Source organism: Aspergillus japonicus, assembly GCF_003184785.1.
Source record: "Aspergillus japonicus CBS 114.51 unplaced genomic scaffold BO86scaffold_43, whole genome shotgun sequence".
NCBI lineage: Eukaryota > Fungi > Ascomycota > Eurotiomycetes > Eurotiales > Aspergillaceae > Aspergillus > Aspergillus japonicus.
The window spans coordinates 255,036-268,646 of NW_020291680.1; the positions used below are offsets into that span (position 1 = coordinate 255,036).

The window sequence follows — 13,611 nt, forward strand, 5'->3', positions numbered from 1 at the left end:
GAAACACGCGCAGCGCGTCTTCTGGTGCCCGCCCGCTTATCACTACACAGCACCACTGCAGAATATCTCACTTCCACTTTGACTCTCCTTCTCTACATCATGATCTAGAATACCGGAAACGGTCTCTGTGCAATTAATGTCTGTCTTTTACATGTTCCTTCCTTTATATCTCCTACAATCTCCTTTCAGGTGATGAGCTTCTGCTCATCATCTGGAGACTCTCAGTTAATGGCCACGGGACATGGCGCACAGAGGGCTATCCACCCCTTCTTTCGCAAAGGTCGTTCTCCTCTTCGTCACTAATTCGTAGTTCTCATACAAAGGCTTACTGTGAGCAGATCTCGGGGTAGCACCCGACCCAGTTATCCATACCCCCATCAATGATGCTGCAGCGCAACCCCAACTCTCTCACAGCGACAGTGCCCGGCATTTATTAGAACCCAACACCCCTCCCAATCCCTCCGAATCTGGCGATACATCCCGCGTCCACTCGTTAGCTATGCTCGACCATGACCCGAATTGCGAACGGAGAAAACGAAGGAAGACAGACAAACAGGACCCGGCAGAGACGGCACAGGTTGTGGTCAATCCGTCCTCAACCAAGCCTGGGTCTGGGGAGTCACAGCCTAAGACACCGACCAGTCCAGGAATTGAAAGTCTTCCACAGAGCAATCCTCAGGTTATAATTGCGTCAGGGGAAAGAAAGTCGCCTAGGCAGAAGACAATCAAGCTGAATGCTAATGGGAAATTGTTGTCGTCGCCGGTACCTGCTAAGGTTGAGGACAATCCAAAGAGAGGAAGGAAGAACAAGCGCGGCAAAGCGGCTGAGCAAAGGCCTCAACTTCTTGGGAGTAAGGTCGTCGTTATCAAATATAATGTGGCAGCCAATTCCGAGAATAGGGTCGCCCAGCTCATAGACGACATTATCAGTGGTCGAAAGAAACACATCGCAGCCACAAAGCCCATACTCCCTCCCCCGGCTTCTATACCTAAACCGGAGCAGCCTCCTAAACCAACCCACCCGTTCTTCCTGAAGAAATCATCTCAAAAGGCGAATCACTCCAATACCCAGACGGACGCTCATGACGCAACCCCTGCGAACTCCCAAGGAAAAGACACCAAACAAGTTGACTCGACGCCGAGGTTTCCCCTCAAATCTAGCTCAAGCTTTTCCAGATTATCAACACCGACATCATTCGCTAAGCGGCCAAGATATCCCGAACTCGCGCACCCAATCTGGCCACCTCGTGGCCTCGCACACGTCAGGGGAACACAAGACGATCTCGATTTCTACAGCCTAGTTAATGGTGACATGAGAGATCTAGGTCAGAAGAAGTCCAAAACCGCTGCGATCAATGTCTCCGACGACGAAAATATCCTCTTACGTCGGCTACCCAAGAACCCCTCCTCTGCGTCAGGAGTACTGAGAATACCTGGAAGACACGTTGCTAGTGGGAAGATCTTGCAATGCGCCGTCACCAGACAACTCTCCGAACAAGCTTCATCTGCACGAACGAAGAAGACCACTCTGAATAAAACTTGTCACGCTGCCGTCGCCAAACTCCACGCTTCGCTCACCAACTCCATGTCCGCTTTTGACCTTGGTTTTTGCGACACCTCTAGCTGGACTCAAAAATACGCTCCCCAGTCTGCAGAGGAGGCTCTTCAGGCCACGAAGGAAGTCTTTATGCTACGCGATTGGCTGCAGTATCTCAAGGTCACCGCCGTCGACACAGGCAAACCACAAAAGGACGATGCGGCGAAAAAGAAGACGGATGAGAGGAAGCGCAAGAAGCGCAAGAAGGACAAGCTGGACGGGTTCATTGTGTCCAGTGAAGAGGAAGCCTTCGAGATGGACGAAATTTCCGGCTCAGATGATGAACTCGCTGCGGACATGGCCACCAAGAAGACCGTCGTTCGTGCTGGTGACATGGCGCTGGGTCCAAAATCTGGGACCGAGAAGACCCGCATGTCTAATGTCATCTTGATAAGCGGTCCTTCGGGGTGTGGCAAGACGGCATCGATTCAAGCGGTGGCCAAGGAGCTGGACTTTGAGGTGTTCGAAATCAACCCGGGAAATCGTCGGAGCGCCAAGGATATCCTGGACCGTGTAGGTGACATGACACGCAACCATCTGGTCCATCACCATCACACCGATGAGAGTGCGTCTGACGGAAGTGGTGCCGAGCTAGTGGACCCGAAACAGAATAAACTGAAGGGGTTCTTCCAGTCAACCTCAACCGTCACGCCAAAAGCTAAGGCGGCAGCCGAACCAAAATCTTCAACACAGGAGTCAGAGGCAAAGCGTTCTCGCAGTCAAAAGCAATCGTTCATACTCCTGGAGGAGGCTGACATCCTTTTCGAAGAGGACAAGGGATTCTGGTCCGGGGTGATGACGCTCATCAGCCAATCGAAACGGCCAATCATCATCACCTGCAACAACGAGAAACTTCTTCCACTCCAAGACATCTCATTTCATGCCATCCTTCGCTACCGACCTCCTCCAAAAGTTCTTGCTGTTGACTATCTCCTTCTCGTGGCTGCCAACGAAGGCCATATGCTTAAACGAGGAGCGGTCGAGAGCCTTTACGATAGCACGGGTCGAGATCTTCGGCGATCTATCATGGAGTTGGATTTCTGGTGCCAGATGGCGATCGGCAGCGAGAAGTCTGGCCTTGACTGGATCCTTGATCGCTGGCCGCGGGGATTGGACCTTGATCCGAACGGTGACCCTCTTCGGGTGCTGAGTCTTAATGCATACGAGCCATTCATGGGTTGGTTTGGGCGCGACATGCTGCAAAGTCACGGACCAGACAGTGAGATTGAACCTCGACTAGAGTCACTTGCATGGTGGCAGCTTAGCATGCAGGAAACGCAGACCATGAACACTGTCAGGCAGTCTGATCCGTATCATTCGGGCACAAAGCAGGTGAATGCAATGTCCAACGCTGATCGTCTCGAGACGTTCTTGCAAAAGTCCAATTTCGCCGATGTACAAAGTGACCTTGATCTTCTCTGCTCCCGCTGCTCACTTGACATGAAGCTAGTAAGCCTCTCTCTCCGTATCCTAAAGCTTTGAGTTAACACATTTAGGACACTTTGGATCCCTCAATCCCCCCATTACCGGAAAAGCAAAGGACAAACTACGCCGAAGGTTATCAATTGCTCTCCGCCGAGATCACGCCGGATTACACAGCAATGCCGGCGGCCATGGGCTGCACCTTCGAGACTTTACTAGAGAAGGCTTTCCCGCACGAATATCAAAAGGATAAGCAGTCTCCTGACTTGAAAGCCTCAGATAGTAAGGCTTCAGATTCCGAATCAGAGTATGGCGCAAGGATCCTGAAAGAAGTGAATAAACCCGCCAGTGCTGGTCCCGGCCGTGCTGAATTTCATGCGGCCTTCGAGCCTATGACGCGGGCGGATTATATCTTTCCCATGCCTACTGGCCGTTTGGCACCTTCATTTGAGAACGGAATGCGGCCCATTGCTGAGGATCTCGGACCGTATATCCGAGGAATCATGGCCTATGACATCCGCCTGGCACACCGTCGGCTACAGTTGGGTGAGATTCTTTCCAGTGATGGGAAGGGGGCCAAGCGCACACGACAGACCCGAGCCAGTCGCGCAGCGCTTGAAGGGGGTGACAAAGCATATACTCGCAAGGAGAGATGGTTTCCATCGGACGCCAACCCGTCGCTGGTGTTCGCGACGGGCAAGCAGGAATGGCAGGAAATCCTGGCGCGGAAGGGCTACTTTGTTGTATCGCGTCCTGGGGAAGGTCAGGTGGAATGCAACGATCAGTCATCCGAGAGCTCGAGCGAGGGAGGCATATAGAGTAGGTTAGCGAAGCGACGCGACAGCGTTTGATGCGCGGAGACGACTGCAGGGCAGAGCTCGGCGATTCGGCAATTGATTCCCCAGAACCTATATTTTTACTTAGTGTATATAACTTAGAGCAATGTATGAGTAGCTCAATATTTTACAAGTTTTGTTTTGCTAGCAGGATTTGACATTGCGGTGTAGAAAGACGTACCTCAAATTGGTTTTTTTTTTTTTTTTTTTTTTTTTTTTTTTTTTTTTCTTGATTTTCTTCTGGTTGGCTGTTTGTATGAGCGGGGGATGGGCAAGGAGGGATTAGCGGTTCCCGCAGTGGATCGGCGAGGGCGACATCCATTCCATCCATTCCATCCATTCGGTTCTCCTTCGCAAACGCGTTTCCTTATCACCTCCCTCCCTCTCCCTCTCCCTCTCCACCTTTGCTCCAGCAACCACAACAAAACTTCCCACCTCCAACCTCAATCTCCCTCAGTTGCAGAAGAAGAAGAAGAGCAGGATCTTTTCTCTCTTTCCCCCTCCCCTAATGTCGGTGTGCGCGCTGTAACAGTCACAGTCTTGTCACTATTGTCATATTAGCTTGTTTTCCTCTCCCTCCCTTATCAGCCTCCTTCGCTCGCTCCCGCCTCCGACCGCACTCCGCTTCGTCATTGCCTTGGCCTCCTGCGACATCAACAACCCTCCCACCATCACCACCACTCCTCCCAAAACCGACCATTCGCCCTTTGTTGACCTTCCATGTCGCTATTTGGCACATCCCCCGAGGATTCGGCGCTGGGTAATTTCGCGCAGAGATCCAAGTCATCCCTTTTCGCAGACGAACCCTCCTTCGGTGGGAACACAGGAAATGCGGGTTCCTCCTCCCTCTTCGCCGACGACGAGGGCCTGAACTCCGGTTCGCTCTGGGGAAACAGTGTCAACAAACGGACGAAACATCAAATTGTAAAGACTCTCCTGCCGCAAGATGAAGTCCCAGAAAGCTATATCGACGCGTACGATCTGGTGCTCAGTGAGGGGGATCGCGTGGGCAGTGGGGTGGGCCTGACTTCCGTCCGCGAGATCCTGTCGAGCAGCGGACTCAGTGCCAGTGATCAGGAGAAAATCCTGAATTTGGTGGTCTCGGGCGATATAGACAGCTCCACTGGCCTAGGACGTGGCGAGTTCAGCGTGCTTCTGGCCCTCGTGGGCCTAGCGCAGGAAGGGGAGGACCTGACATTCGACACGGTTGACGATCGACGCAAGAGTGAGTTGTCGCGCACCCCTCATGCCATCCTTTCGACCCGACTCGTGCAGCTAACAGCAGGTGCGCTGCCACTTGAACAGAGCTCCCGCAGCCCAGGTGTTCTTATTTCGACGCATTGCGCGCTAAGCACGAAACTGCTACATCGGGGCAGTCGTCGCAACAAGACCGTCCCACTACGCCTCCTGCCCCCGCCACCCCGCCGCCAGAGCCAAGCTCAACTCATTCACGACAGTCTGCCCGTGGGTCCATGGGCAGTTTTGAAGCCGATCCATGGGGAAGCCCTCAGCTGCATCGAGGACACGCCCATGCCCAATCCGAATCCGAGCACCCCGTTCTGAATGGTTATGGCAGCGTACGATCCGGGACAAATGCATGGGCGAGCAGAGCCAGTGATACCAGCGGCCCGCAGGATGCGCCAGAGAATCCCCATCCCAATGGAGGGGCGGGCTTGGGTCCTTCTGCTAACCCTGGCTTTGGATGGGGAGACAACGTGGGAAATACCTCGGATGGACATGGATTGGGAGGGCCGGTCCGAGCTGGACTTGGAGGCTTTGGCCCACCCGGGAGCGACCAAGGCGATCCCAATCCCCGTCGCCGGTCCTTAGGCATCGGTAGAGTTACAAATACCCGTATGGAGGAGGTGATCACGATCACCCTGCTTCCGGAAAAGGAAGGCATGTTCATGTTTCAGCATCGCAATTATGAAGTCAAGTCTGCCCGCAGAGGGAGCACCGTGGTTCGACGGTACAGTGACTTCGTGTGGCTCCTAGACTGCCTCCACAAACGCTATCCGTTCCGCCAATTGCCACTGCTGCCCCCGAAGAGGATTTCAGGTACGTTCAAATTGAGGCTTGCTACAAGCTGTCCTCCAAGCTTACACACCGTTCCCAAGTCAATGGCACTCACCTTTCAGCGGACTCCAATTCCTTCCTGGAAAAACGTCGTAGGGGACTTGTACGATTTACGAATGCGCTCGTTCGGCACCCGGTCTTGAGCCAAGAGCAATTGGTGGTAATGTTTTTGACGGTTCCGACAGTAGGTCTTGTAGATTCGTTGTGGTCAAAGCGGTGGATGATCTGACAATGGGACAGGAACTTTCAGTGTGGCGGAAACAGGCGACCATTTCAGTGCAGGATGAATTTGCGGGCCGAGCCCTACCCCCCGATCTTGAAGACTCGCTCCCCTCCAACTTAATCGACCTCTTCGATACGGTCCGCAGTGGGGTCAAACGGTCGGCGGAGGTGTACATCAACCTGTGCACGCTGTTGGAGCGGTTAGCGAAGCGCAACGAGGGGCTTGCTGCCGATCACCTGCGGTTCTCTCTGGCGCTGCAGTCGCTGACCGAGGTGACACGCGACACCTACGCAGTGGATACGAACGATGTGCCGTTGCTCAACGAGGGAATCAAGGCCACAGCACGGCATCTGTCGGCGAGCCAGAGTCTGCTGGAGGATGAGGCTCGGGCCTGGGAGGATGGGATGTTGGAGGACCTCAAGCGCCAACGCGACTGTCTAGTCAGTGTGCGAGAGATGTTTGATCGGCGGGACCGATATGCTCGTAACAACATCCCCCAATTGGAGCGTCGCATTGAGAACAACGAGCGCAAGCTGCAGGAGCTGCGGGCCCGGCCTCAGAACACGGTCAAACCGGGCGAAATCGAAAAGGTGGAAGAAGCTATCTTCAAGGTATGTGGAAATGTTCATTTCTGGGTTAGTGGTCCAGACTGGGGTGGCTAACCCGGTTGCCTCGTCGGGGATTGCAGGACAAGGAATCGATTGTGCAACAACACGCACGTGGGGTGTTTATCAAAGAGTGCATTCGGGACGAACTCGTGTTTTTCCAGCAAAGTCAGTATCACATCAGCCGGCTGCATCAAGACTGGAGTCAGGAGCGGGTCAAGTACTCGGAGCTGCAGGCGGACAACTGGCGGTCACTCAGCGATCAAGTGGAGGGCATGCCTTTAGGGGACTGATGCACTGATGCACGTGTCCATTACTGGCACTGAACATTGCTTTTTTTTTTTTTTTTTTTTCTTCTTCTTCTCTGTTTTCTTGGTCTTAAATTCTTGCGCTGTGCCTCCTGTCTACTGTATTCCAGATGATTTTTTCTTTACTCGCGCTATCCTGCCGAAGTGATCTTTGATCGTGGTTTTCCTGCAGCGACTCTAGCCCCCCCGTACGCATCCCTGTTTAGCAGACGGACCTACCGCCTGCAGAGTGTTAATTTTAGGTTTTTTTCTTCTGGACAGTTTGAACGGTTGCCGTTTGGGACACCTTGCTCTGAGATCACGGGTTGGACACATGGTTGGGTTGCTTGCTTGGTTGGGAGTGACCTGCAGGAGACATTGCATGCTGGGCCCGGCCAAATCAGGCGTACCGTGCTGTTAGTGTGAGGTATCTGCTTGACCACAGCTGTTCAATAAGTGCCGACCAGTTGAGCGTCTTCTCTGCCGTGACGTGGAGGTAATCAAGATACATGTAATGCTTGTTCTCTTTTTCTTTTTGTGATCAACCGGGTAAATATATATACTATTGAACCGGCGCGGGTAGCCTTGGTGACTTCAGGAATCAAAGCATTGGCAGGGCCGGGAGTATGAGTAGCAGTGTTTGCGGTCTGTCATGCTGCGCTCTTGGAGCAAGCAAGCAACCACTTGGCAAGCCTGTCAGTGATTCCAAGCGTATGAATGGGAAGTACAGGAAGTATTCCGAGTCTCCGGTCGGTCTTTCTAGTCGGTCTCGTGATGGCGGGATGGGAGGAAGGCGGTTAGTCAGGGTCGGGAAGTCGGCAAGTCGGGATAAACGAATCGCCGACTTGGGTCGAGTTGAAGTGGAGACGGCCAACAGTGCGCTAATCCCAAGAGGGACAAGTTCAGCTCCGCTTTTTGCCCCTGACCGCCAATAAAGACCGGCAGAAAGCGAGCCGGGAGCATTTGCAGCCTTGCAAGGCTGGGCAACGATGGGCTTTTCTGGCTGTTGCGGTTAACTTAGTCTCGTTCTGTGTTTAGCCTCGGGGCTAGTCTCTTCCTGCACGGCAGGTTTGGAGGGTTGTGTCGTCATGGCCATGATTGGCACCATGTGGTTTGGTGAGAGAGTGAGAGAGTGAGAGTGTAAGAGTCCATTCAATCTCAGCTGTCATCCCCCAATTGTCCTTTGCCCCCCTCCTCCAATGCATCCAAATGCATACTGTACATGCCACCTCTCACACGGGGAAGCACAAAAGGACAGTCCGTCGCAAAAGTCGGATCTGATCTGTACTTCTGTGGAGAAGTTTAAACATGTACCGTAACTATACGGTACCCTAAAGTTGTGGTGGATCAGAATTGTTGGCGGGACACGACTGGAAATGTGATGGGTAATCGGATGCGAGCCCTATTGGTGTGGACTCGAGGTAAGCTACGGGGTACTGCACGTACTACTATTACAGTAGGTACTGGACTTTGCCAGAGTACGGAGTACGGAGGACCTTCTAGTAGTCTCTTTCCTGGTCGGACTTACAGGGGAGAGAGTATAGTCAAGACTAGGTAGCCTATACCCTCTTGTACATACAGGAGAGTGTCTTGGAGCGACATCATGACGAGATGGATGTAATGTATATCAACCCAGCTGCCTCCCGCCTTCATCGGCTTATGGGAATTCATAACTCCACAACCACTACTAGGTACCGAGTCAGTGCAATCATAACTGGAATCATCATCAGAATAGTGGAGTCCCGCCAATTGCCAAGCCTCCTCACCTTCGTCCGTTCCGCGACGAGGGAGTGATTCAGCGCTCCAAGCTGTGAAGGAAGTCAGATTGCACGGATTTCCCCGCCGACCGTCGGCCTTCTTTCCCTGGCTCGTCGTCATCAGTCTTGGGTCAGTCTTGGAAAGGCAGCAAATCTCCGAATCATATTCCCACGCCCAGCTCGTGCCCAGAACTTGGCTTGCTTCTCTTGCTTGCTTCAATTCCTCCAATTCCTCCAATTCCTCCAGTTCCTCCCTCCTCTCTGGTTGTTCCTCTCGGCTTGGATCGGGTGCCGCTGACTTCGTTTCTGGTACCTGTTTCGCCCTCCAAAACTTACTCTCCCTCCACTTCCTCGTTCTTTTTTTTTTCTTGTCTTTGTTTCTCCTCTTCTCTTGCTTGTTTCTCAGACCTGTGTCTTAGCCCTCTCCCTCTCCTCCATCTTCTGATTCCATTCCGTGCTTTCCGTACTCCTGGGAAAAGCTTCGAATTGTCTGGTGGAATCGTGGACTATCCAGTTTCCAGACTCGGTAAGTTCAGTCATCCTTCCTCTGCTTCTCCCAATCCGGCAGTCTTTCCTTTGGCCGCTCGCCGCCCGCGCCTCTTCCCCATTCCTCGCCCTGCGCGATCTTCCCTCCTCTTCTCCCACTTGAGAAAAACACTCGGACCAATGCTTTTTCTTTCATTCCCAATTTCTTGTTTATTTCTTTCCTTTTCCCTCGTTTCCGGAAACTAATCGCACGTTCTGCTCGCCCTCAATAGGAATCCTCTCCTCTCCTCTCCCCTCCCATCCCACTCCCATACTCTCGATCCCCCTTGCAGGTGACGACGCCCACGAGGCCCTCGACAGGAAAACTCCGTCTTGGGATTTTCTCCGCTTTCGCCTGTCATCGTTTCGGGCCGCATATCAGTTGATTTTCCCAAAGGCATGCGGAAATTCGGCGTGCGTCCACCTTAAGCGGCGGGTTTCCCCTTGTTAGAGCGCATCCAGGTCCCGATCGGCGGAAGCTCCTCCGAGATCCTCAATCATAACCTGGTTTCGTGGCGCATCGACCTCCAACGCACGAGCGCCCCGGGGAGGAAAAGGAAATCTGGTACAACAAGCAATTTAGTCGCTTTATCTGACCAACAAACAACAACTTCTACTGGGATAGCGCTTTTCGATCTCGTGCGCTTCCCCCCCCGCCGTCGCAGTCATGGCGTGGGATCATCTAGATATCGATAAGCCCCATCTGGCGTACATGATCTTGGGTGGGTTCACCAGTCTGTTCATGTTATGTTCGCTCTTCGTCAAGGAGAAGCTGTACATCGGTGAAGCCACCGTTGCCACGCTGTGTGGTATCATCTTCGGGCCTCATGCGGCCAACCTCTTCAACCCCATGTCCTGGGGCAATGTCGACAAGATCACGCTGGAATGCTCGCGCATTGTCCTGGTCGTCCAGTGCTTTGCCGTCGGAGTCGAATTGCCCAAGGCCTACATGGAACGGCACTGGAAGTCGGTGTTTTTGCTGCTGGTGCCCGTCATGACCTGGGGCTGGCTGATCACGAGTCTGTTCATCTGGTGGATGGTGCCGCCCCTCTCGTGGCTCGAGAGTCTGATCTGCGCGTCCTGTGTCACCGCCACGGACCCCGTTCTCGCCTCCTCCGTCGTCGGTAAAGGTAAATTCGCCCGCCGAGTCCCCAAGCACTTGCGAGACCTGTTGTCCGCCGAGTCCGGCTGCAACGACGGCATGGCCTTCCCGTTCATTTATCTGGGCTACTACATCTGGCGCTACCGCCCCCATGCGGGCGAGGTGTCGCTGCATTGGTTCTGTGTCACCATTCTGTACGAGTGTATTTTTGGCGCGGTCTACGGGTTCATCATTGGGTATCTGGCCCGGCACGCGATTAAGCTCGCCGAACGGAAGGGGCTGATCGATCGCGAAAGTTTCCTGGTCTTCTACTTCGTGCTGGCCGTCTTCTGCGCCGGCTCGGGCAGTCTACTGGGCATGGACGACCTCCTGATCGGCTTTGCCGCCGGCGTGGGCTTCAGTAATGACGGATGGTTTACGGAGAAGACTGAGGAGTCCCACGTGTCCAACGTCATCGACTTGCTACTCAACTTGGCGTACTTTGTGTATTTTGGTTCCATCATTCCTTGGGAGGACTACAACAACCCATCGATTGGTCTGCAGCCCTGGCGACTGGTTGTGATAGCGATTTTGGTCATCTTCTTTCGTCGCATTCCGATCATGCTGATATTGAAACCGATTATACCCGATGTGAAAACGTGGCGCGAGGCATTGTTCGCTGGCCACTTCGGGCCGATTGGCGTCGGTGCGATCTTTGCGTCGATCTTAGCACGGGCCGAACTGGAGGGACAGGGCACCAGTCCGTTAGGAGAATCAGAGCTCCCGGCGGCTGGCTCTTCAAACTACTATATTATTCAGCTCATCTGGCCAATTACGACCTTCATGGTCATTTCCTCAATTCTGGTTCACGGCTCGTCCATCGCCGTCTTCACGCTCGGCAAGCGGATCAACACTCTGACCATCACATTGTCCTACACCACCGCCAACGAGGAGGGTCCCTCCTGGATGAACCGTCTGCCGCGGGTGCAATCACTCGCCAAGGGTTCCATGTCCTTCCGCAAACCGGATGAGGATGAATCCTCTAACGAACCCGATTATCCTCCGGGTACGCTGCCTCCGATCGGAGTTCCGGGTAACTTCTTGCGTCGTCAGAAGGAAGACGAAACAGATCCGGCACGTGCCCGATCGACGAGTAGGACCCGTAGGAGACGCCGCAGACGCAACGACGGAGCGGGTGGTCCCATTAGCCAGTCGGCCATTGCGCCCCAGCGAACAGCAGATACCGAGAAGTCCGAGAAGCAAGAAGAAGAACGCGAAGAGGAGGAAGAACGCGACAGAATCGAACGGGAATCCTCTCCTCCTAACCGGGAGCGCGATCGCTTCGGCCAAGAGCCGATCATGGAAGTTTACCTGGAGGGTCATAACATGATCATGGAGGATGAAGAGGGTAACGTTCTCAAGGTCGAGGACGTCAGTCACATGTCCGAAGAAGAGCAGAAACAGCACATCGAGGAACAGCGGCAGAGGTTACAACAGAACCCGGCCAACTTTGCTCCCTCTCGCTCACATCCCCACGAGAAGACCGAAGGCGAGGAGATCGAGAAGACCCTGGAAGAAAAGGCCGAACGTTCTGTCGAAAAGACTCGGAAGATGATTGGTAACTGGATGAAATTCGGCAAGGGCGGCGATCGTGTCCAGGTGCCTGTTCACACCGACGAGGAGAAGGCTGCTGCCAAGCGTAGGGCCGAGAAGGACGCTCACAAGCGCAAGGGCAAGGGCCGCTCCGCTCACGCGTACCAGTTTGGTAACACGATTATTGTCGAGGATGAGGATGGCGAGGTCATCAAGAAGTATTCGATCCCCTCGAAAGAAAAGCCTAAGCCTGAGGGTAATGCTCCGGTTCGACGAGGACTGACCCGGATGGGAACCTGGTTCGGTATGGAGGAAGAGGGTGAAACTTCGCAAGCGGCCCGGAAGGCAGCACAGGACGAATGGCTGGCAGATGACGGTCTGCGTTTCACCCTGGCTGACGATGGCGACGTCGGAAAGCGCGGCATCGAACACAAGGGTCGTCGCATGACCAAGCATGAATTCGCCCAACAGATCCGCAACCTAGGCCCCAAGGCTCGTCGCGATGTGGTGGAGGAAACCGATGCTCCGGAGCGGGTGAAGAACGTTGCGCGCCAGGAGGCCGAGAAGGCCGAAGAGCAAGAGCACGAGCAAGAGCGCCGCAAGTCAGATCCCGGCGTGGCACCCTCCGTCCCCGTTTTCGACGATGATTCCGAATCCGAGACTGATCTCAGCGACGATGAATCGGGCCATGGAGTTCCCGGCGACAACATCGCCGCCTCTTTGGCCCGGTTCAGTCGTGGTACCGCCGCCGATGAGCGACGCTCCCGCCATGTGAGCCCGACGTCATCGTCTCCAAAGACGCAAGCTCGATCGCGCAGAGATTCCGAGGATGACGGCACCGAGCGTGTGCCGCCTTCTCAATTACGGGAAGCGGCTGGTCTCGCCCGTCCGCCTCAGCAGGCCGATGACGACACGGGCGAAACGCCCGCTGAGCGACGTCGTCGTTTGGCTGCGCTGGGTGAGATCAACAACTCGGACGATTCGGATGACTCCGATACTCCGGTGGATGAAGTGGATGAATCCGACAGTGAGAACAACGGCGCAAACCAGAGCCGGGTGCAATTCGCCGACGGCACCAAGGACAGTCGCCAGCAGTCATTTAACGGCGGTAGCTCGGGTGAAGCCCAGGATACGGGGTCGACCTACTCGCGCCACAGCCGCAGTGCTAGCCGTCGCAGCATCTCTTGGGGAGGCGAAAAGGGACGAGAAACATGATAAACGATCAAGAAAAAGAGGGGAAAACGAGAGAGGGGTTGTTCACTGGTCATAGAGGGAGGGGAGATTAGAAAAAGGGGGGAGAAGAAGGCGGTGAACGGACCCCGAGGGGTCCACGATCCACGTTGCTGCTTGTACTGCCTTGGAGACGATGGCCTAGCTTGATTCCTTGCATTGAGCGAGCATTGGATTGCATGCATTTGCGTGGTGATGTTTCTTTCCTGCCTCTTTCCTTTCTTGTGTATAGAGCAAGATTCACTTTTTCTTTTTTTTTTTTTTTTTTTTGTGTAACTTACTTCCTACCCGGTTGATCCGGTCTTACTCAGGACGAGGGGAATTCCGACCTGTGACTAGAGGGTTGATTTCCGATGTGATGAGTATGGAGTACATAGAT

The 13,611-nt window shown here is 54.0% G+C and overlaps 2 protein-coding genes across 2 annotated transcripts; both read left to right on the forward strand.

The window, feature by feature from the left end:
* Positions 1–228: 228 nt before the first annotated feature.
* BO86DRAFT_420695 (uncharacterized protein) lies at positions 229–7,052 on the forward strand (the record flags this gene model as incomplete). Its single annotated transcript, XM_025675221.1, has 10 exons — positions 229–280; positions 339–851; positions 885–1,143; positions 1,177–3,046; positions 3,094–3,786; positions 4,603–5,124; positions 5,232–5,913; positions 5,973–6,115; positions 6,172–6,765; positions 6,843–7,052. The coding sequence occupies 10 exons, from the start codon at positions 229–231 to the stop codon at positions 7,050–7,052; spliced, it is 5,538 nt and encodes a 1,845-aa protein (XP_025525587.1).
* Positions 7,053–9,765: 2,713 nt separating this feature from the next.
* On the forward strand, positions 9,766–13,611 carry BO86DRAFT_149046 (uncharacterized protein). Its single transcript, XM_025666283.1, has one exon. It carries the CDS (start codon positions 9,996–9,998, stop codon positions 13,215–13,217), a length of 3,222 nt encoding a protein of 1,073 aa, XP_025525588.1. The 5' UTR covers positions 9,766–9,995; the 3' UTR covers positions 13,218–13,611.